The sequence below is a fragment of the Colletes gigas genome, unplaced genomic scaffold, assembly GCF_013123115.1.
Source record: "Colletes gigas isolate AHSC1104 unplaced genomic scaffold, ASM1312311v1 Colletes_gigas_Sc00002, whole genome shotgun sequence".
NCBI classification, from domain to species: domain Eukaryota; kingdom Metazoa; phylum Arthropoda; class Insecta; order Hymenoptera; family Colletidae; genus Colletes; species Colletes gigas.
Genome location: NW_025106631.1, coordinates 1234258 through 1256335, shown reverse-complemented (window position 1 = coordinate 1256335; position 22078 = coordinate 1234258). Strand labels below are relative to the sequence as shown.

The following is a 22078-nucleotide window of genomic DNA, read 5'->3' as shown; positions in this document are numbered from 1 at the left end:
TATTACATATTTTTAACGTGTCTTCAGGGGTAACTAAAAATTCAATGTATTTTGAGTACACCGAGAAACAGTAGAGCAAGAAAATACTAGACAATTATATATAAATTTGATAGCAGCCATTTACCACTGTGTGTTGGGGAAAATGGCTGGAGAAATTAATTGTTTTGAAATTTAGGACGAAGACTAAAAATATCTCTGACAGGAGGGGCTATAAAATGTATATCTCTAGCTATAAAAATTGTTCCTTTCATACAAACTTTCTACCTACTTTCTATATACTATGTATCCCTACTCTTGGCTGAAACAACACAACCTTTCCTATCTCTAAAACCTACCCCCTAATGATCCTAAAATTTTTTTGCAATTAACGTCTCATCCTAAGGTTCATTTATACCTCCATGCAATTCAAAACTCATAAAACCCCGAAAAAGCGAGAAGATCACCGATTTTAGAGTCGCTCGTTTCAATCCCATCGAGCACCCTCTCTTCTCTCTTCGTTTTCCTCCTCCTCCCTCGTCCACCGCCGCCTCCAGAAGCATCGATCCCCCTCCCCACAGGCTGTCACCTCCTCCCACAACCGCGTCCTCGACGCACGTTTCGTTTCCGTCGTTCCAGCTTCTTCTATTCTCTTCCACCCCCTCGTTTCTCGAACCCGGAGAGCTTTCGTTCGACCATCTTTTTCTCGAGTCGTCTGTCCACCGTGTCACGGACGCCCGGGACGCTTTTTCGGCCGCGAATTGGACGAATTAAGTCGAAGGAGAGAAGCGAGCACGCCGTGACGGAGGAGGTGGAGGAGGAGGAGGAGGAGGAGGAGGTCTCGGTAGAGCACTCGGGGGCAATAACTCGCGGCGTGTTGTGACTACGCGATGACGGCCAGACCGCTGGTCGCTGCTCTCTTTCTTTTCTTCCTCCCCCCTCCCCCCACACACCCCTTCCACCGAAACTCTCCCCCTCCTCTTCTTTACGCGCCATGCCGCCTTCTCTCGCGTCTGGCTCTCCGTTTCACCTTGCGCGCCGCTTTTGTCTCCTCCCGGAGCGGTTTTCCGATCGCTCTGGAGGAAATCGTCGCCCGACCCGAGCATATTTAGATCCCTACCGTCTCCTCGTCTCCCCTCCCTCTTCTGCTAATAATAATCGCGTGGAAAAAAAAAAAAACACCGGGTTATCTTGGAATTCGTCGCGTTACAGCGAGAGAACGCTCGAGAACCGACGTACGGTTCCAACAACCTGGAGATCATCCTGGAACTCGTCTAGCTACCGCGAACAGACGTTACGTCGACATCGATCCGTAAACGAGAGTCGTCTGAAATCACAGAAGCGGTATCGTATTCCGATAATTAACGTCAAGGGTAGTGTGTTTGCGTAAAGAAAACAGCGCGTTATCCAAGAATTTCTCGAGCCACCGGCGGACTAAAAAACGATCCAGCGATCGGGAACGACCGAGATCGCCGAACCAGCTTGACGTTCTATTAATCGACGTCAAGCGGAATACGTTGGCTGAGCGAAAACATGAAATTATCCTAGAATTTTGTCGAATTACCGCGAAACCACTCGTCGAACAAACTATATTCTATTAACGGACGTTAAAACACCGAATTATCCTAGAATTCGTCCAGTTTACCGAAACAACCGACGTCACGAAAATCCCTAGAAAGCGTCGAGTGCGAAAGAACGTTGTCGAGTTCGTCGAAACGGCGCTGCGGCGGCGGCGGCATGTTGTAAAATGTGAAATAAACAGTAGATTTCGGGGTTTCTTTAAAAAATAATAAGCTCGACGATGTTAAGCAACACGACGAATGGCCGTCCCCTGACACACTTGACGTCATCGCGTATCGTAATGCTCCCACGAATTCTTCGTTCGTGTTCCAAGGAAAACCGTGTTCCCGCGCGGCGACCCATTCCCCGTGCATTAACCGTGGCGAAGTGTTCTCGGGTCTGGCAAGATTTCAGTCCCGATAACAGCCCCTCTGACACGAAACGCTTTTCCATCTGTCGGCCGACTCGGCCCGCTCGCTACCAGCTACGAATTCGCGATCCCAGACCCGATCGAACCCCGCCAACGTCCTCCTGCAACCGCCAATCTATCGCGAAACTAACGAACCATCGACCCCCTAATAAAAAACCCCCACCTCTCTGTTAATTTCTTCACTTTTTCTTTGCTACAGAAACGTTGGAAGCCTCTCAATTTTACCCCGGTGTTATTCGATACGCGATATCTCCTGACTTATCGTTGAATGGAAAGGCAGATTTTCTCGTATTATTTTTACTGTGATTATCAAACTGGCCCAAGTCAATTACTTTTAACCCTTTGCAATTTTTATCTCAGGAGCTCCTTCGTCAAGTCCCATTCGACATTTTCTCAAGTACAAACCAAACAGATCTCATACACTTGAAAATTACAAAATACAACAACAGTGTAAATAAAACTTATAATAATAATAAATAAATAACAGTAATAAACTTATTTTAACAGGTAAATTTCAAATAAAACACTTAAAAGCATTGGGAGCCGCTGCAAATTTGGAGCGCAAAGGGTTAATATTAGTTTCACGATTCTCAAAAATTGAACGAGAGTGATAGAAGGGTAATGGAAAGATAAATAAATTTTCATAACGTTAGTCTCTCGTAAACCGATGAATTTGGAAAATCGAAAGGGATCGTTAATGTAAGTAGCACGAGATCCCACTGCAACTAGGTCATAGTCTTCGTGTCTGCCTTTAATCAAGATCGTCTGTGGTGTTTCACCCGAACAGCTTCGATCGGAACGGAATTGAAGAGATCGAGCGTGTGCTTGCGTGAAACGAATCGATCACTAGGATAAGTGCACCTAATTTTGATACGAACTCAGTCATCGACACTCCCAATTTATTTGGTAGAGTCTAGATCAGCCAACGTAGGAGATTGTTGGCGTTCACCGATGATACGCGAAACTTTTAAGCGTTATCTACGCGATGCGTGTTTATTGCGAGCATTTATTAATTCGCCGTTTACGTGTCGACGTTCCGTAAACTCCGTTAACGTTTCTTTCGCTCTCTATTGTGACTAATTCTCTACTAAAAGCAACGGGTATCCAGCAGCGAAAATAAATCACCGTTGCTTTGAATCATGACAACGAATCTAGATGTTCCAGATTTGACGGCGATTCATCGCTTTCATAATAAACTTCGGCAACAAAATCGACCGACATCGGCGCCTGCCGCGCGGAGAAAGACCAGAATAGTGCTAGGATTGTTCAAATAATTTCATATTCGAATATTTTATACCTGCTCGAACGCGAATATCCAGTATTTTTATTCCAATATTACTATTTCTCAAATATTATTACGTCAACGTTAAAAATTTCTGTTTGAATGTCATTATTTCAACATCATTATTAGAAAATTATTATGCAAATAAGAAAGTGATCGCGTGCTTCGTATATTTAAATAATACGAAAACAGAAATTCGATAAAAAGTACCAGTTTTGGACCAAACGAGGACCTCTCGACGAATTAACGGCAAAACTCGAATCGAGGTCGAACTCGCGACAACCTTGAACTGGCGCAACAACCCTTCCTAAAGGGTTGGACGAACGACAAAGCTCTCGGAGCTTCGCAAATACGAGCCTTTGTCAAAGGTATCCGATCCTAGAATTATTTAACAAACCGTGGCCGCTCGCCTAGTCGTTAATTATCAAATTGTCCAGCAGCGACGCGTTCGTGGCAACTTTGCAAAACCTTCTTTGACGCAAATACACTTAATCTGGATAGATGGACAGATAGCAACCGGGCGAATACAAAACAATCTGATCGATACAAGTATAATTATTTAAACTGTAGATCTATAAATATGCAATGTTTCTTGTGCTCGAAAAATGTTTGCGAAATTATGATCGATGATCGATGAGAACGAAAGTTTCAATACGACTTTGGAATAAATATTCTAGCTCGGAATTTGCAGCATGATTGAAGCGTTTGGCTGGAAATTCGGTGATTTTGTAGGAAAATGGCGGACGCTGGAAAGGTTAAGATCGGCGCGACATTTTAGTCGCGGCGAACGTTCTCAGGAAGAACAGATTTCCCACTTCCTTCTTTTTCCACGCATTACGTGGCCTCTTTCACAGATCCGAATGTGTGTTCTAGACCGTCCGGAAATAATACTCCGTGAGTAGGTTATTTATAACCGCGACAACGGGCCGGGACGTCTGATCTACCAGCTTCTAGCCGCGTTGTGTCAGACGCGTTTCCAAAGTATATTTTTTCATCCGCGGAAACTGTTCGTCCGACCTTCGCGATGCACAAATCGCCGCTACGGGATGCTACCAAAACTCGAACGCTAAAATAAAATTCACCGACGAAGCAAAAACCGCGACGATAACGGCGCGACATATCGCAGCAGAAAAATCGAAGAGATCGACAAGTAAATTGATCGTCGAGTCTCTGTCGCGGCGATTTTCAAATTTATTTGATTTGAAAACTACGCGATTGCCTCAAAACCACTTACGAAGCTTGGAAAGTTCGATAACTATCTATGGTACTGTGCACGGATCAAAAGATGTCGACGAGTCAAATTATTTGCAAGGCATTGATAACCTTTTTGACCTTTTTAAAATACTTTTATTACAGAAATAACATCCGAGTGACAATGTTGATCAATTAATCAAAATCGAGTCGATTAAATTTGTATCATTCGTTGCTACGAAGATTAATTTTCGTTTTACTAAAATTCCCCTGGGTGTATCGTTCGTTTTAAATTCAATTTTGGTGATTTACATGACGCTGATCAAGAGTTTCGATTCGTATTAGAACGAATAAAAACGACTGATATCTCGCAAATCGCGTAAGACGCCCAATCGCATCGATCGACAGATAAAATTCGCTGCGATCGTGAATTGGACGCAGTGTCGGGTTATCAGGCGTGTTTTGATCAAACTCTAGATTATCGTGCGCGTTTAAAGGAATATCAAAGCAAGGCGAATCGTAAATATAACTTTATATTCGGCTGCCTGTCATCTTCCAGACCGCGTACCGGCAGAAGAAATTAATAGGTCTTCGTGCAAAGTTCATTAAAGGATCAAAAGGATCAAAGTTCATTAACGTCGGCCCCCGCGCTTTGAGCCACGAATTTTGATGTCGATCTGATAATTTGAAACTTCGTTCCCGCATGGAGGGTGGCTGACTGCTGACAGCGAATTTGGAGTTGGATTTTCGTAATTATAGCAATGCTTGAATCTTTACGGAAAATAGGGGTCTCTAGATTCTCGAACGGAGAACAAGCAAATGTACTAAAATAATATTATCGAGTTTTGAAATGCAGAAAACCGTGTAAATATACTGGAGTTAGAAAAGATTAACAACGAATTCTATGTGAAATCAAAGGATCGAGAACGGCTCGCGGCCGCGATATTCAATGTACGAGTCCTTAAGTCGGCTCATCCCTTATTCCACTTGGTAAAGAAGGGCGAAGGGCAGCTGATAGAGAGAAGCAAGGCCACGCGGCTTAACCGGCAAGGAAAACACATGTTATCGACAGGCTGTCCTTTTTTTGCCGGCTCGTTCGTGGCGGAGGTTCGAATCGGGGTTAAAAAGAAAACTAGCTCCGGGGGAGGGAAAAAAAGGGGAAACCACCGGACGGGGAGGGGATCGTGCTCCGGGGACTCCAACTTTTTGCCGAGTTTTTAACGAGATACCGGACCGTTTTCGACGGGATAGGAGAAAACGAAAAGACGGAACGTGGTGGTGGGGGATCGTGTTTCTCGGAACGCGGTATCGTTCCTGGCCTTTCTCGGTTTTTATCTCGCTTTCGCGCGGCCCCCACGAAAGCTGTGTATCCCTTCGTAAGTATGGACAACTTCGTGATCGATCGGAACGCGCGCTCCCCAAGTTTAGAACCTTGAATTTCGCGGAAAGCGGAACACGACGATTCGGATCGCTGCCAAAGCTCCAGTCGGCCCGAAGATCAACGGGAATTAGGGGAACTGCCAACGAAATTACGTTCGGTATCGGTGATCCTTCAATCAGGGGAAAATTCTTTGTTTGCAATTGTATTGGAAATTTAAAGGACTATTGTGGTGCATTGGAAATAGCAATTGGACTGTATTATTAACAAAATATTGGTAAAAAACTAGAGTCATCTTTGACCTGTGATCGTTGTAATAAATCCCCAAATCGAACATTTCGCTAATTCTGAAATTATCATTACATTTAATCGAAGAATGCGACAAGGGTTGACTGTGAGGATTTCGAGGAGAAATGGAATTCGCCTGGCGGTCGACGAGGTTCGACTCGATCCCTCGTTAATCACAGGAACGTTTGTCCCTGGCAGAAGTAGTCGGGGCGTCAGAAATACGTCGGCGCGGTAATAATATGGCCGTAATTCAATCGGAGATGGCGACAAGCGATAGCAAATTATCGCATTGTATCCGGGAACACCGATTGTCCTACGGCAACAGTCGGGCCAGCTGTGCCAATTTCGCGAATCTCCGTTTCCCGCGAGGATCAGGGGACACGGGGACAACGAGGGGCGGATGTTCCCGCGAACGTCGTCGAATCGACGAACATCGGCCAATTCCACGGTAGGAAAGAGCTAGGACCATAAATTCTGCCCGGCGAGGACGGACGATATTAAAAATTTCTCTTCGTTCCTCCCAAAATGATACATGTACGTACTTATCGTCGTCGTGGAGATTCCCGGGGATTCGCGGACATTAATCAATCCGTTCAACGTCTTCCGTTCGATGCTAAAACTCGACTTACCGGGCAGCAACCCCCCGTTCGAGGCAGCGACGAATCGAAAACATTTTTTCCCCTTTCTGCGATTCGACGGACAGAAGTTTTCAAAGCAGAAGACTAAATAAATTCGATACGCGTGTTTCGTGGGGGAAACTACTGTGCAAGGTTTAAAAGTTGCCATCTGGAAAAATTGTCGACTCGATTGGCTCTAGTGACAAACAAATAAACGAGTAGCATCGAGAACTTAAAAGTAGAACTTCGAATGGCGTTGCATCTCCAAGTGACAACTTTCCAGGTCCACACACTATCTTCGATAGAATTCGCGTGCAAATCGGTTGTTAGCAACGGTAAGCTTGTAACAGCAACCGCCGTGGAAACTATTCGACAAATCCGGTTTGTTCAGCGGGGGAAAGCTCGTTCCAAGAATAGAAGTAATAGATAAACCGACTGGCTCTTACGAGAAAGTGAAAAAAAAAAAAAAAAAAAAATTGTAAACAACCGACTTTGTTGTCGATTTCGCGGCACCCTTTGTAAAAGGGAGCCCGTTCGCGCGAAAAATTCGCGTAATAATTCGAGTGGATAAACCGACTCGTGCGAACCGTCGACGCGTTGTTCACCGTTCACTGATCGCTAAAAATAATCGCGCTCGAGCGACCGGACACTTTAGATCGGCAGTCGCCCAGCAGTCTACGCGATATCAGGGGCCGACACGAGCAACGACATACCGCGATTTATTCCGCGCTCGTGCTACAACCACGGACCCCCCGACGTTCCACGCGAAACCCGCGCCTATCTCGATCAGAATTATTACGTTATGCCTGCTGTCCGCTCGAAACTTTTGCTCGCGAGACACCGGGGCTATCGAGAATAAGAGCTTTGTCGCACGAGTAAGTCGAAGAGCCTTCCACGTGGAATTTGCTCTTGGAAACCGTCGCTCCAAGGTGGCCAAACTTCTCTTAAAATTACGAGTACAAATTTTAGACTCGTTCGTAAATTAGTAAAAAGGGTTATTTAACAACAGGTGTCCAATTTAGATGGCATTCAAAAAAAATATCCTTTGCTGGTTAGATCAACCAGATTTTTACGTAGTTAAAGGAAAACATAAGTACATAGAACATCAGATGCCACCTAGGTGATTTAATCTTTGCTTTTAATTCTAATTAAATATGCTTATAATTATAATTGAAGAAGTAACTAAAGAAGAAGTAAGTTTTGCACCGTGTTCGGGGTCGGGGGTCGCTGACGGTGCATCAGAGTATCGTTGAATGGAGATTCGAGAGAAGTGCTCGGGCGATACATGGAATCGAAGGACGAAATTCGCGATGGAGGAGTGGATGTTTCGAGACTCCTTGGGTTTCGGACGCTACCAGACGAGCGAGAGATTCCAGCGAAAGCGTGGAATTTTCCCGACAAACGAAGCCCCGGGCGTACCATCACCGGGGGTCGCTTTGATCGCGGGGCGTCCGACGATCGAGCTCGCCCTTAAATTAATTTTCTAAAGGAACATCAAACGACCGAGTGGAACGCGGTCCGAATGTCGCAACGAGCCCCGTCGACGGGGCGCATCGTTACAATCGCATTCCCGGTAAACTAATTTCGATGCGAATGAGCTCCGGGGCCGATCCAGGTGAGTCGCGTAATCGAGGCCAGGGGACCGAAGATACTTCCAGCACAACTTTCCTGCACTCGAATGCTTCGATGCTTCCGGTGGTCGGCGAACTTTTATTTCTACACCGCTCGAGCACTCGACTATTTGGATACGAATGCGTTCTCCAGCGGTATTCGACTGGCTATACTCGCAAGAATACTCAACCCCTAAGTGGATTTTAAATGCTTTTAAGGGAAGTTCATTTCCATTTACCAATTTGGCAAAAATCAACGTTAAATAAAATAATTCACTTAAGGGTTAAAGTATTCAGGCACCATATTTGGGAAAATTGAACCACACTGTCCAAGTACGTTTGCTTGAAAATAAATGGACCCTCGTATATTATTCTATACAGTATATCCTGAATTTATTCCAAAGCCTTCCACGTATGTGAGTTACCAGAGACTACAACTGTTTCCTGACAAATCAGAACACAGTGGCGTTACCTAGGATTACAGCGTAATTAAGACGGGTAACGATCGAATACCGAATCGTTCCAGGTTGGCGACTGCTCTTGAAACGTTCGAAAATTAAATAATACGGAATAGTCGCGGCCCTAATCGAGAGCACCGGTTCTCCGTATCGGCGGATCACCTCGAAGACCTCGTGCTCGAGGCTGGGATCGCCGGCCGCCCAGCAGTCTACCTGCTCCTCGCCGCCACGGTGTATACACACACCACACGTGTGGTCCCCCACCCTGTCCACTCTCGTCCACCCCACCCCCTCGTTGCAGTGCACGTGCGTGTACGACCGTCTGTGCGTGAGCCTCCCGTCCGCGGTATATAGAGCGTACCCGCGGGTTCCTCTGAGTATGGGCACAGGGCCGTACGTGCTCTGGATACGTGCGCGCCGATTTCCCTCCCTACCCCCTTCACCGCCACCTCACCGTCCACCGAACCGGGCCCACTTCCCTTCCCCATGCCCGCGTCGGTCCCTCTTTCTCCCAGTCCCGTGTTGCTCGCTGTCTTTTCTCGTTCCCGTCGTTCCCACTACGACTCTTCGTTCCTCTTCTAGCCGCGTCTATCCGCTCCTCCCGATGCCCTTGTGCCTTACTCCCCTTCCTCCGGCGACGATCAATCTCGCGACCGATGTACCAGCTCCGGTTCGCGCTAACTCGCCGATTATGCTTCATCGATCGGCCATCGCGGCCACGGAATTTACACGGAAACCTACGGTTACGATTCTGTCGCGTGCTCGTCCACCCCGTAAGATCGTTTCGTTAATCGTATTTGCGCCGCTACCGGGGCACGATCGAGCCTCCGTTTTGGCACGAATCGACGTCGTAATCGGGCCATACGCGACGTAACGACGGGTCGCGTGGACAGCGATCGTAACTCGGGGCCCTTCTGCTATTACAGACGTCTTTTAACGATGGGCTGAAATTACTTACGTCAAACGTATCATCAAGATAAACTTTATCTAAAAACTCTGACGTTGCTGGAATCTCGACGACTCGCGATTTATGATTTCCGGGGTTTTCGGACCGGCCGAAAGTCTCGCGGCAAGACGTTCGTCATTATCCGAACCACCCAGTTCTTTAACTATCCGCTCGAAGCACCGTTGCACCGCCAGACGACGACGCGTCCTACATACACCCGTCGAACGCAGCGATAATTGACGTCAATTAATTTCTATAGTAATTCGCTGCTACGAACGCGTCGATGACCACGCAGCCTCGAGGAAAGACGAGTCCACCGGACGCTTTATTCGAGTAATAGGTAACGAACCTTCGAACCCATTTTTACTCAACTAGTAACGCACACAAAGCTTACGTTTCGTATCGTTATTCCCAAGTAAAAATTTTGCCCATCCATCAAAATGTCGGTGCAATATTTGTTACATTTTGATCTGTACACTGCCAAAATTCTTTTTCCATGCTTCGTTTTAATTTTCGAATCTACATCTTGAAAACCCGCGTGCCTCGAGGGACGACTGCAATCGAAAATATTGCAAGAAAAAAGGATGCTCGTTGAGCCCCGAATTATTGGATTCGTTCTCGAGGAAGCTTGCAATTTCGTCGCGTTAGCCGTACACGTATGGCGCGTATCCCTTTAACGAGCACGCGCATCTGCTCGCGATGCCAAAATAACTTCAGCCCCGAACGCTTCGCGCGTCCCTTTTAGGGCCTGTCATCGCGACGACGGATCCTAGCCCTGCGGAGATAACGCGATATCGGGACAGGCCCCCGAACGAGAGCCAGATGCCACGGTGTTACACCATAACGCGCGATCGCGACCCGTGCACCGTGCACACGCGTCGTCCGAGAATAGAACGGGTCGGTAGAAATTTCCGTGGACTAGAAAACGCTTTGATCGCGGCCGAGAACCGCTTACGAAAAACGATCATCGAACGGGCGCCTCTTATCGCCGCGAAACAACGACCGATCGCGTTCCCGTTATCGGTCGCTAATATCCGCCGACAGTCCGAGACGCGAACCCAACCTACGATGCATCAAGATACCGACAGCTAGACGCCGACGCTCACCCGTTTACTCTACGAACGCCTTCCGACGACCGAATGCTTCCCCGTAAACCGGAGATACGGCTTTAAATGTCCACGCTTATCTCTGTCTAACCGGGGACTTCGACCCCTTCGAGGAGGGGCCAGGGCCTATCCGAGTACTTTAATATTCCAATTGGTTCTGGGTAGTCGAGTATCGCGAGTATTTAAGTATTCATGGGCTTTGAACAGTCTGAGAATATTCGAATACTGTGAATTAATTTCGAATGTTTCGAGTATTCGTACGATAGCGAAGATGCTGACGATGTATTTAAGATCGATGACTTTTAGCACGTGATCGATATGAATATAATTTGAGGTATCGTATGACACACATCGTATTCGGATAGTATTCGAATAATATTCGGACTAGTTGATCATTCGAATAAAAAATGGACAAGTTTTGATGCAAAATGTGTCCGAATATCTCAAAGCAATGAATCTTGACGCAACACACCGATGTCAAGTGAGTTTCACCGTGTCGCGAATGTTTGGCAACAGACCTAATGAAATTTTGCTTTCTACAGCTGGCATGACAAACCCATTTTGGCCCGATGGCCAAATTGTGCCATACCGCAATGTCACGGGCCACGAACTATTATTTTACAATCGAGCACGCTTCTACACGCGACGATCGCGATTCACGATCGATCGTCGGTGTTCGACAAGCTATTTTTATCCGGTTCCGGAATATAAAGAGGGATCTCGATTTTCCCTTCGAGCGAAATTTCGGTCGGGAACGGGTCCATTCGGCGCTCGATTTCGATCACTGGCGCGGAGAACTCTTGTTTATCAAGTTTCGACTCGCGGCGCGTCGCGTCCCGGTGAATTCATTAATGGCTCTCGATGGATTTCCAACGAGCATACGGGTCGCGTGTACCGTGGAAACTCCACTCCCCGGGGAGACGGCGGGATCTCGTATCTTTCAGCGATCCGCTACATCTGATTCTGTGTAGCGTGATCCCCCCGCTGCCACCCGGATTCTCTGATTCGTACTTTTCTGGGGGGAATCGTTGGCACAGAGACGCCGCTAACGATTATCGATAGGTCAAAATATCAGTGAATCCGATAAAAGTAACGTAACAATAAAAAAATCTATGATAACAATTCGTGCGAATTAGCTTGGTATTACAGTGCATTTTATTGTTAAAAACTTTTTGCCAAGGATCGTACTTGATTTCCAGTATAATTCGGTTTATGGAGAGGTAACGACGCGGGTAGACGACACAATAGTCGCGTCCCGACGCCCGATGACGAGCAGAGTCGCGCGACACGACATACCCGCTCTCGATATTCCGTTTCTATTCGCCGTTGTCTCGCTCGGGTGGCACACGGCCGAGTGTAAGCCAACAGAAGTAAGGACGGGTTTCCGATTAAGGCCTTATAATTGACGTCCCGGGTCCCCCCGTCTGGCTTAGTCACCGGCAACTGGAAGAAGGGCCGCCACGGACCCGCTTTTGCGGATCGTGGATCAACGAACCGTCGCTGGACACCAGACGTCGGCGTTTGCGCCGCTTTTGCGTCTCTTTTCGCGCCTAACCCCGCGTACCCTTCTCCCAGAACAGATCCCTGGATGCGATTCGACAGTGACATCGTTCGCAGAACAGATTACTCCGAATTCGTTTCGTCGATCAAAGCTGCGAGGACACTCTTCGTAAAAATCAACGAAATTGCGATCTATGTTCGAATTATGAATCCTCTAAGATTTAATATACTTTTTTAAACGTATGAAATAAAACAATACAAGAAACAATTGACATTATCCATGCACCGATTTCGCAAGCGTCGTTTAAATTGCAGATATAGAAAAATTTAGCGATCAGTAACTTAGGGTGACGTCACTCGACTACGACGAAACGAGATAAAGAGAGGAACGAAACGAAGTAATTCCGATTTACAAGAAACAACGCTCACGGCGTTCGACGATAATGACGATAAGAGTGATTTCGAGATAATGGCGCTCGAGGGGGGAGCAGATCCGACACCGGACGCTGTCGTGGAATTTTTATTAACAATTCGTCGCAAAGATTAGGCTATCTAGATTCGACGCTTCCGGTCTATTGGATTCGATCAGCGTTTATTCAGAAATTTTTCAATTTGAATTTTGTAATAAAGAAATGAACGAGGCTGTGAGAAGAATTTACAAAAGAGATATGTAGTTATACGTCAGCTATGAAAATAATTACCAAATGTTTGAGCAACCAGAAAGCGAAAAGTCGACGATATCGCAAAATATAAGCAATTAAATATGTGAAAGGATAAGTTTTCTTTATTCCCCGCACCTGTCCAGCCAATAATTTCGTTTCTTTTATCGAACAGGTGGACTATGTTATTTGCCTCGCGTTGTAGAACGAATTTGCGTTCGCCAAGATTCGATCTAAAGAATTTAATTAACCAATTTGACGGGGTTTTGCGGGAACAGTGAATTTTCTGAAATTTTTACCAGGAACGCGAGAATTCGTGCGGTGCGGAATAACAGGGCAGGTGAATCGGCTGATTGATTAGTTAATATACAAAGAGCAGGTCAGGCGTCTTACGACGTTGCACGAGAGTCAATAACCCGAGTTGCGACTGTATACGATCATAATTATGGCAATAAGCTGGCATAGGTGTGTTGGTGTGGTAGGAAACAAACAGAAGAAATCTGTGCTGCACTCTCTCAATCATGGCCTTACGCGTCTTGTAATATAGGATAATAGAACCATGTTTCAATTGTGAACAAATCAAAGAGTTTCACAGTGTTGAGAGAGTGGAAGATTTCGAGAAATATTTAACTGTACGATGAAGAAGCCCTAAAGTGTTTCAAGCGTGAAAATAAAATTTATATAAAATTTAGAGGCTAAACTAGACAACTTTACCGGACGATTGAAAATATGTGGCCCCGCCTTAATTCCGAAATAGAATTTTAAAACGATGATAGCATCCTGTAGCTGAATAAATTTCTACGGGAACAATACAATGATTTATTGCTTGCAGCGGAACACTTGTGGAACTTTCGTTCTGTTGCTTAAATATTTGACTGGCAATGAACGCAACGTTATCGGTAACTTCCAACCACAACGCACCAAGTAGTTCTCCATCAAGGCAACAGTACTTTTTAATTTTTAAAAATAATAAAACGTTCTATAAATATGTAAGATGAAATTTGCGTGAGAGATTCGAGAGAAGATCGATTGGTTTCCCGAAATGAAAATCTCCAAGGCAGTTTTCTTTTTGATTCGTCGCCGTGGCGTTCTCCCTCGAGGCAACTCTTCCCTGCTGCAAGAAAATGGCGACTAAATCCCGGCTCGACGCGAGGCTGTTCCCCGGTCTCTCGCGAGGAAAGAAGATGGTTTCGGGGGGGCTCGATAATGGGATAAGTCGCGAAAACTCTCGATACGCGTCAAGGCGAATGCGTAATACGCAAAGAGGGGCACGCGGATGGACGAGCGTCGTCTGGCGAACGGGCGCAACAATTTCGAACTTCGTAAACGAGACGAGGAAAATGGACGACGAAAACGACGCTAACGAAGCACCGAGCCAACGCTGCTCCAAAGAACTGTCAAAGAACTTTGCTCGCTTTTGCGCAACCCCTGCCTCGTTCTCGGGCTTACGACGGCCGCTATTCGGAAAATGCTCGAGATATTTGCGAAGCGCTCCGGCTTATGCATAAAACAAAACCCGTGTAAACGCGCCCCAATGTCCCGGGCGTCCATGTTTCGCCGACTACATCGCTGGAATGTCATGTAGAGATCTTTGCAAAGATTAGAGCTACTTAGAGCCGTATTATCCCATAAACGAGAGAGACTATTTGCCCGGGGACCTTCGAAATCGATATTTGCAAAAAACGTGTGTTTTAAATCGTCGATATACTTTTTCTCGAGCCCCACATTGAAAAAAACCGTCTCGAAGGATAAAAATATCTCGAGTGGTACGATTTTCGCAACTCTCCCTTACATGGAGAACCAGACAAACGCGGCATATTCAAGGTCCCCATTGCCAATGCCTGGTGTGTCCAATGGAGAGTTTTGCTCCCGAGTGTTGTGCTATCAAGAGTAAGACTTTCTAGTGGACACAGCATTGAAAGTAAGGGTTCTGTCACACGGACACGCGGGAACTGACCTTACGAATGATGAAGCAACTTTCACAGCACGAAGGCTCGTGTGCAAGAGCTTTTATTCTAGATACCGGCTCTCGACGGTGATTGCGGTTCTGCGTCGTAGAGCTTAGGATCGTGTCTATTTCTTCTTCGTACGAAAATGAGCCACGCACACTCGGTGAACCATTATTTGGATTTGGAACAACTGGTACCGGATTAATAGAATTATTTTAGAATTAATCGCAACACGTTTCAGAGCCTACAAACTCTCAACGTCTTTCTGCCCCTGGACTTTATCTCATTTTGAGTATTTGTTGCTGATAGTCTATGATTTAACTCAAGATGGAGACCTAAGTTAAGAGAATAGTTCACGAAACAAACAACCATCTCAGCAAAGATTCTAGCTCGACCCACCTAAATTTATAACAATGACTTTCCTTCCGATATGATCTATCGTTCGATCGACTCTTCTGGTACAAAGACGATCAAGTTCCCTGTCCCCTGACAACGCCATTTCCATGTACGGCCTCGGAACGAGCAGTGTTCTAATCATTACGAATCACCGAACAAAGTAACTCGAACGACACCTCCTCGACTCCGGCGTAACATTTGATCGTCGACGTTTTCTCTCGGGTGTTTCTTTCTGAATAGAGCGTGCATCGTTCACGGGGACTCTCCCAGGAACGAAACAAGGACCGAAGAGTAATATTCTCGAGTGGACACCAGGAATAACGATCGTCGACACGTCGTGCTACCGGTCTGCTCCGATAGTTTCGCCTTTTCACGAGGAAAGCCACATGTGCGCGGCTTCGAGTCCCGCCACAGGCAGGCAGGCAACGTCAGCTCGTCAACAGTTTCACAGATGTTCCGTGACGAGCTACTTTCGATATCTCGGGGAGTCGGAGCGGTCGCGCGCGACGCTGCCGCGATAAATCAAGTAAGGAAGGTCGTCGTCGCGGGACGACGAGCAGTCATCGCCGCCGTGGAGAAGTCTTTGCCCGCGTGAATAGTCGCGGAGGGACCAGGGAGGGGGAGGGGGGACAGCAAATCGGCCACAGAGCGCGTTGAACCGTCGACAAATTGGACCACCTTCAAATTTTCACGTTGCGTGTTATACTTGTAGTGAAAATAATAACTCGACTGCATCGGTGACCGTTTTCCAACAGCCCAACGTCTCGCTCCTACAGGATTCTACCGCGAAATTTTACACGTTTACAATTAGAAATGTCTCGTATTAAGCTTCTCGAGATTCTGGTTATTTTATAATTAATTTTTCATTGGCAACGAATATTCTCTATCTCTATCTGATATTTTACATCTTCTTAGATTCTGTTTCGTAAAAACATTTTTATTTCGTATAATAATCGTATGTAAATATTCCAGAATGGAGACTATTCGAATCTGGGACTCGACTTTTTTTATTTGGAGTGACGCTAGGGTCTTAGAAACTAGAAGAGGTTCAAAGCGAGGAGTCGCGCGAGTTGAACGCGCGCGCTGACTTGAAGGCGCTCCAACTTACGTGGCGCGGTTTAAATATACGCGTGTTCGCGGCTCGATTACGCGCCTCGAGGAAAGCACCTCTTCTCTTCCCTGCACGTGGGCGTGCTGGCAGCCAGAAACGAGTCTCGGGATACAATAAGTAATAGCGTCAAAGCGTTGTCGCGATTTATCGTTCCGGTCTCGCTGAACCTGAAAGACGTCCCTACCGAGCTTACGGCGCGGATTAGGTTTCTAACTAGGGCTGCGACTGTTCGAATAATTTAATATTCCAGTATTTTACGAGTACTCGGGTGTATTCGATGCGCTGGAATCTCCCTTATTCGAATCTTCGTTATCCGAATGTTAAACTGTTCGAGATGTGTGCTCGCACCGTATCCCCTTTCTTATTGAAACGTCTTTCTCCCGCGCTGGATATTAATTATTGTAAGAATTTACTACGAACAACGACAGTCGACGCATCGGAGTAAAAATTTGAAATGAAATAGGAATATTATTATGATTTACTGTCTTTTGTGGAAGGAAAACGAGGTATTAGGCAGGTGAAATCGATGTTTTGCTATGGCCAGCTCGTTCCCCTGACCGAAATCCAATCGGAAGCACACGGAGCATTATCGTTTGAGAGGTTTATACTGGAAATAAACAATTTCAGAGCGTACCTGAGCTACAAACTGCAATTACGATAGCACAGAGTGAATCGCAAAAAGAAATGATAGTAAATACATCGAATCTAGTTTTTAAACTTACTCAAAGAAGAGGAGATCCTACATATATGATCGAAAGACTTTTCTGCGCGCGTATAAATAATTTCCCGTAGCTAGCAGAACTAAAGTAGATCTAATAGTTACAATATTTGAACAATACTGATACTGGCGATGTATTTCAATATTGTATCTTGTCATCGGCTGAATTCGGGTCATGCGTATTGACGAACAGTTGTGGTGATTGAAATCGATGTTTCTTAGAAGATGATCATTAATCTTAATGATAATCGACAATAGTTACTTTTATTTCTAAGTATGAACTACTTTGAAACGACGTGCACGTTTATTTGATTCGATGTAATTTAGTTCACTGCCCTGTTTATATTTTGTATCATATATATAATCTTGCAATAAAATAAGAAGTCGAATAGCCACGATATTAAATTACATTGAATTAAATAAACGTGGATCTCGTTTCTAAATTCTTACTTAAAAGAAAATAAACGATAAATATATGTATATCGTATTTTGTGAAAATTTGAATCGCCAAAATGTACCGGAATAAGAAAAAATTCGACAAGAAATCCACGCCCTATTTCTAACGCGGAAAGCAGAGCTGTTTGATCAGTATAATACATAATCCGCGCAGTATCGGAGAAACGTCACCGACCGCTGTTAGATATTCAAGCATCCACGCGTGGAATGTTAGAAAATAAAAATCAACAACGAGATAGCGTAAACCGCGGAACACTTTCGAATATTTGTTTATTTATTGAACGGTTAAAGACCCACTATTACACGTAAGCCGTACAGACTATACCACGTCTCGAAGTACAAAACAGAAATCAAGATTGTGACTGTATCGAGGTATCCAGGTGAATTTTTTTAAATTTCAGATTTCCAGTCTTCCATTTTTTATTTCACCGTTCGTTTCATAATAATAGATTATAATAATATAATATAATATAATTCGTATAATAGATTATGTAAATTATCGTGCAAAGTGAGTGCACTTAATTTCGACGTCGGCTCGGTCATCGACAATTTCAATTATCAAAAAATAACACCAAGAATTCTCGATTATCGTCGAAAGTGATTATTTGTACAAATTTGCCGATAACGGAGATATTTATCTCGGCCGTAACATCGGAATATACTACTTTTTATGAAACAGTCCTGAAAGAATACTTGGAATCGAAGAAGAAATCGAAACGAATCGCATTCTATCCATTAGCGGACGAAGCAAAACGATTAAATGGATCGTGATACTCGTATTTACTTTGTAAACGAGACAGCGAAAAATCGGATCTCTCCCACAATGTCTAGGTGGTACGTGAAAGTTAATAAGAGTTAATAAAGGTGAATATATGATCTGTCCATTAACGAGCTTAAAAAGAAAGGTTAAATCAGCCGTTATTCTAGGAGCAAAGAGCATTATCGCGTTAGGAATATTTAATATCCAAGTTATATTATTATATTTAATGCTTAAATAATTCCCAATTAATATGTTGGAACAGTGAATTCAGAAAAACATTTCTGCACGCTCGACGAAAGATTAATTCGATTCAAAGATCGAATTTTACTATGCAGAAAACTTTTGACGTGCCTGTCAGGTATACACGTATATTTACTCAAATATGCAACGATCTATCACAATATTTTTATACATTTGACTGCATCAAAAATTCGTCTTGCGAATTTCCGTTCCGCGATAGATCGAATCGACAGAGAAATATTTTTAAAATAACACACGATCGTCGTGTCACCGTTAATGAGGGACGTAAAAAATTGTATTCGAATAACAGATAATCGATAAAACAAATATACGGTAATCCATCGGTGACGTTTATTCGATCGAATAATTAAATGTTTTATTTATCGAGCGTGAAGTTTTTATTTCGCTTTAACGAGCCGCGAGACAAACGCTCGATCATTTTTCATTCGTTCCTCGACATTTTTTCCCCCGAATAAGAATTTCATCGATCTCCGAATCACCGGTCCACCGTGAAACGATTCCAAATCTAACTTTCTCGTCGCCGAGTAACAGACAGACAGTCGAGGGATTAATTCGTTCTGGAGCTATCGCGAGAAGGTCGCCCTATCGTCGACAGAGATTTATAAAGCCCTGAAAAAGCGAGCTGCTGCTGTCGAAACAATCGAAAGGGCTGTTCGAAAGGGCGCGGGGGGCAACGCGGCGCAGCCCTTATCGCGCCTCGCGCGACAGACGATTGCGAAGTTAAGCCGGGAGATTTTGCCTTATCCAGCATGCTCTCCGAGCTTCCCACCAGCGGATTACCATCTTTCGCTAGATCTCGCGAACAATACGAAACGTTTAGCAACTTGCCAAGCTTGGGAGGACGCATTATTAACTGGCTCTTTCTTTCTTCGAACGAGCGAATATTGGACAAAGGATATCCGCGATTCGAACAGACAAATTAAAGTTTGCTCCAGAGAGAACGTGTAAAAATTGTCGCTCGAAAGCGAGGGATCGTTCTAGTCTAGGCGAGCTGCAGAGAATACCCCTGCTGCATGGAACTCGAGTAATCATAGTTGCCAGAAACATCGTGATCACCGATCACAGGGGTATTTTTTGCAGCTGGCGATGGTAAACAAAAATGTGACTCACCGTAATCCGGTCGAACGACAGCCTGCACCGCCTGTTCGTTCTTCTTGCTTCGAATCAACGGCTCACCGAGGATCGTGAAGTTTCTGGGTCCCACGCGATTCACAAACACTAGATACACTTTGCCCCTCTTAATATTGGCTCGCACCACACCACTCTGATTATCGCGCTGCTGTTGTTGCTGCTGCTGCTGTTGCTGTTGCTGTTGCTGTTGCTGTTGCTGTTGCTGCTGCTGCTGCTGCTTGACGTCGGTGTCGTAGCCGCAAACGGTCGACTTGCCGGGCGCCGATTTGTCGCGAAAGTGCAGCCTGACGCTGTCGTTCTTCTGCAGCGGCTGGAAACCCGGCTGGCTCTTGTATACTTGCTTCACCTCGAACGTCACCGCGTAGTTGGAGCCGGGTTTCCTCACGGAGGACATGCTTCTGGCCTTTCCCTCGAACACCGTCGGCGCCAGATAGGCCCTGTTGCCGACGTCCACGTCGGGGCACCAGTTCTGACCGCGGCAACCCTTGTTGCGGCACCGTCGTCGCTGCTCCCTCGGCGAGTCCGCTTTCGTACGGTTCTTTGGTCGTTGCTTGGTCGAGCGGATCGCTCGTGGCTTCTCCATCGACGACTCGTTGCCACCGGGCGTGTAAAGGAACGGCGTTTGGGTGGACGAGTGACCAGGCAGCCGTGTCAGACCGGACTCGTCGGTTCTCGGATGAACGACCGTGTCGTCTGCCGGGCGACGATCCGACCGTTTCGACGTGGAGACGAACACGTCGCGTATGGAGTCGTCGAAGAGCTCCTCCGTTTTCCTCTCCGACGACGCGTCGTCGCCCGCGACGGTTGATACGCGATCCTCGATCGTCGAGGCGGGCAGCATCCTCTCGTGCTGGTACCGCCAGGATCGCGACTCGACCGGCTGGCTCTTGTCATCTTTCGGTACCGGGACGAAGCTCGCGGTGGAGGTTGTTCGTACGCGATAACGATCGTCGATCGGCAGCCTGCGTCCGTCGACGGTTCGCGCGACCAAGTTCCAGGTCGATAGACGGTAATCGAGAGGGTTTTCAACGGCGGCGATGGTCATCGATGGCGGATGGTCGCTGGTGGTCCTCGTCGACGTCTCCTCGAGGGAGTTACGATTGGCGGGGGGTGCTGCAGCGAGAGCCAGTGCGCCCCACCAGCCGCTTAAGATCCCGGCCAAAAGCAGAGACGCCCACATCATCCGACCTGCTTGCTGGTTTGATCGGGGGTGAGAGGTCGACACCTCGGTCACCCCGAACAAGCACACTCTCTCTGGCACTCTCTTTTCCCTCTCGCTAGCGAGTTCGCCTCAACACTGGCCAAACGATCCCTCACTTTCTATCTTTTTATCTGTCCTCTCCTATCTCTCTCTCTCTCTCTCTCTCTCTCTCTTTCTCTCACACGCTATCTCTCTCTTTTTCTCTCTCTTTCTCTCTCTCTCGATGAATCCTTCAGGGAAGCTTCATTCGTTCCGAAAGCTCGGTCTCTCGTCTGGGTGGACGGTGTGTCCTCGGGGGGTAGACTGAAAACACTCTTCACGAGGTGTTGTACCACCGGCAGCAAGACATCGGGACTTCCATCGGACAGATTCTCGGCTGTCTGCTCTTCGTCCAACGCGTGACCGTCCTCTTCATCCTCGACGCCACGACGGATGCAACGGGGACACCGTGTCGCGTCTCTGTTCACCGATTATCGCGAACGACACCGACTAGCGGCTGCCGCGATCGCGCTCATACAGTTCAGAATACGCGATCATCCTGTCGATCGATGGAGAGTGACATCCTGGCGCCAGGACGACTGCTCGCGATCCGTCGATCCGCGTCTCGGGATATCCTCCGCGGTTCCTCGTTTCTTCTGGTTGTTTTGGGTAGCAAAGGTGACCGATTCCAAAGGTTTGTTGGTCGGTACGGCGTGGATTCCCTCGCCGACGACGCTGCCACGAACTCTCCGGAGCGTCGATTGCCGGCACTCTTCCCGTATCTCGAAATAAATCGTCGAAGGTCGATAAAGAATCTCGCGCCACCCCCGTGCGCGTCGTGTCGTGGCGCGGTCCCGACTCGGTATCACGTTGCACTCCGAACGAGGAAAAGCCGAGGATGATGACACACGACGTGGAGGAAGGAGCAGGCAGAATAAGAAGAAGAAGAAGAAGACGGGAGACGAAGACGACGACGACGACGAAGACCAAGAAACTGTCGGCTTCCTCTGACCAGCCGAGGCACACTATTTAAATATACTCACGAGGCTCTCGCGGTTGGTCGGTAGCGTCGAGAGCCGTCGATGTCTAGCCCTCGCGCGACGCGCACTTCACCG

The 22078-nt window shown here is 46.4% G+C and overlaps 1 protein-coding gene across 1 annotated transcript in view; it reads right to left on the bottom strand.

The window, feature by feature from the left end:
* LOC122398875 (protein vein-like) overlaps nucleotides 1-21868 on the bottom strand; it is a 339794-nt gene extending 317926 nt beyond the window's left edge. The window contains exon 1 of the mRNA XM_043399138.1: nucleotides 19763-21868. Coding sequence (XP_043255073.1) covers nucleotides 19763-20966 — 1204 coding nt within the window. The 5' untranslated portion in view covers nucleotides 20967-21868. The remainder of the gene's footprint in view (nucleotides 1-19762) is intronic.
* Nucleotides 21869-22078: the final 210 nt, after the last annotated feature.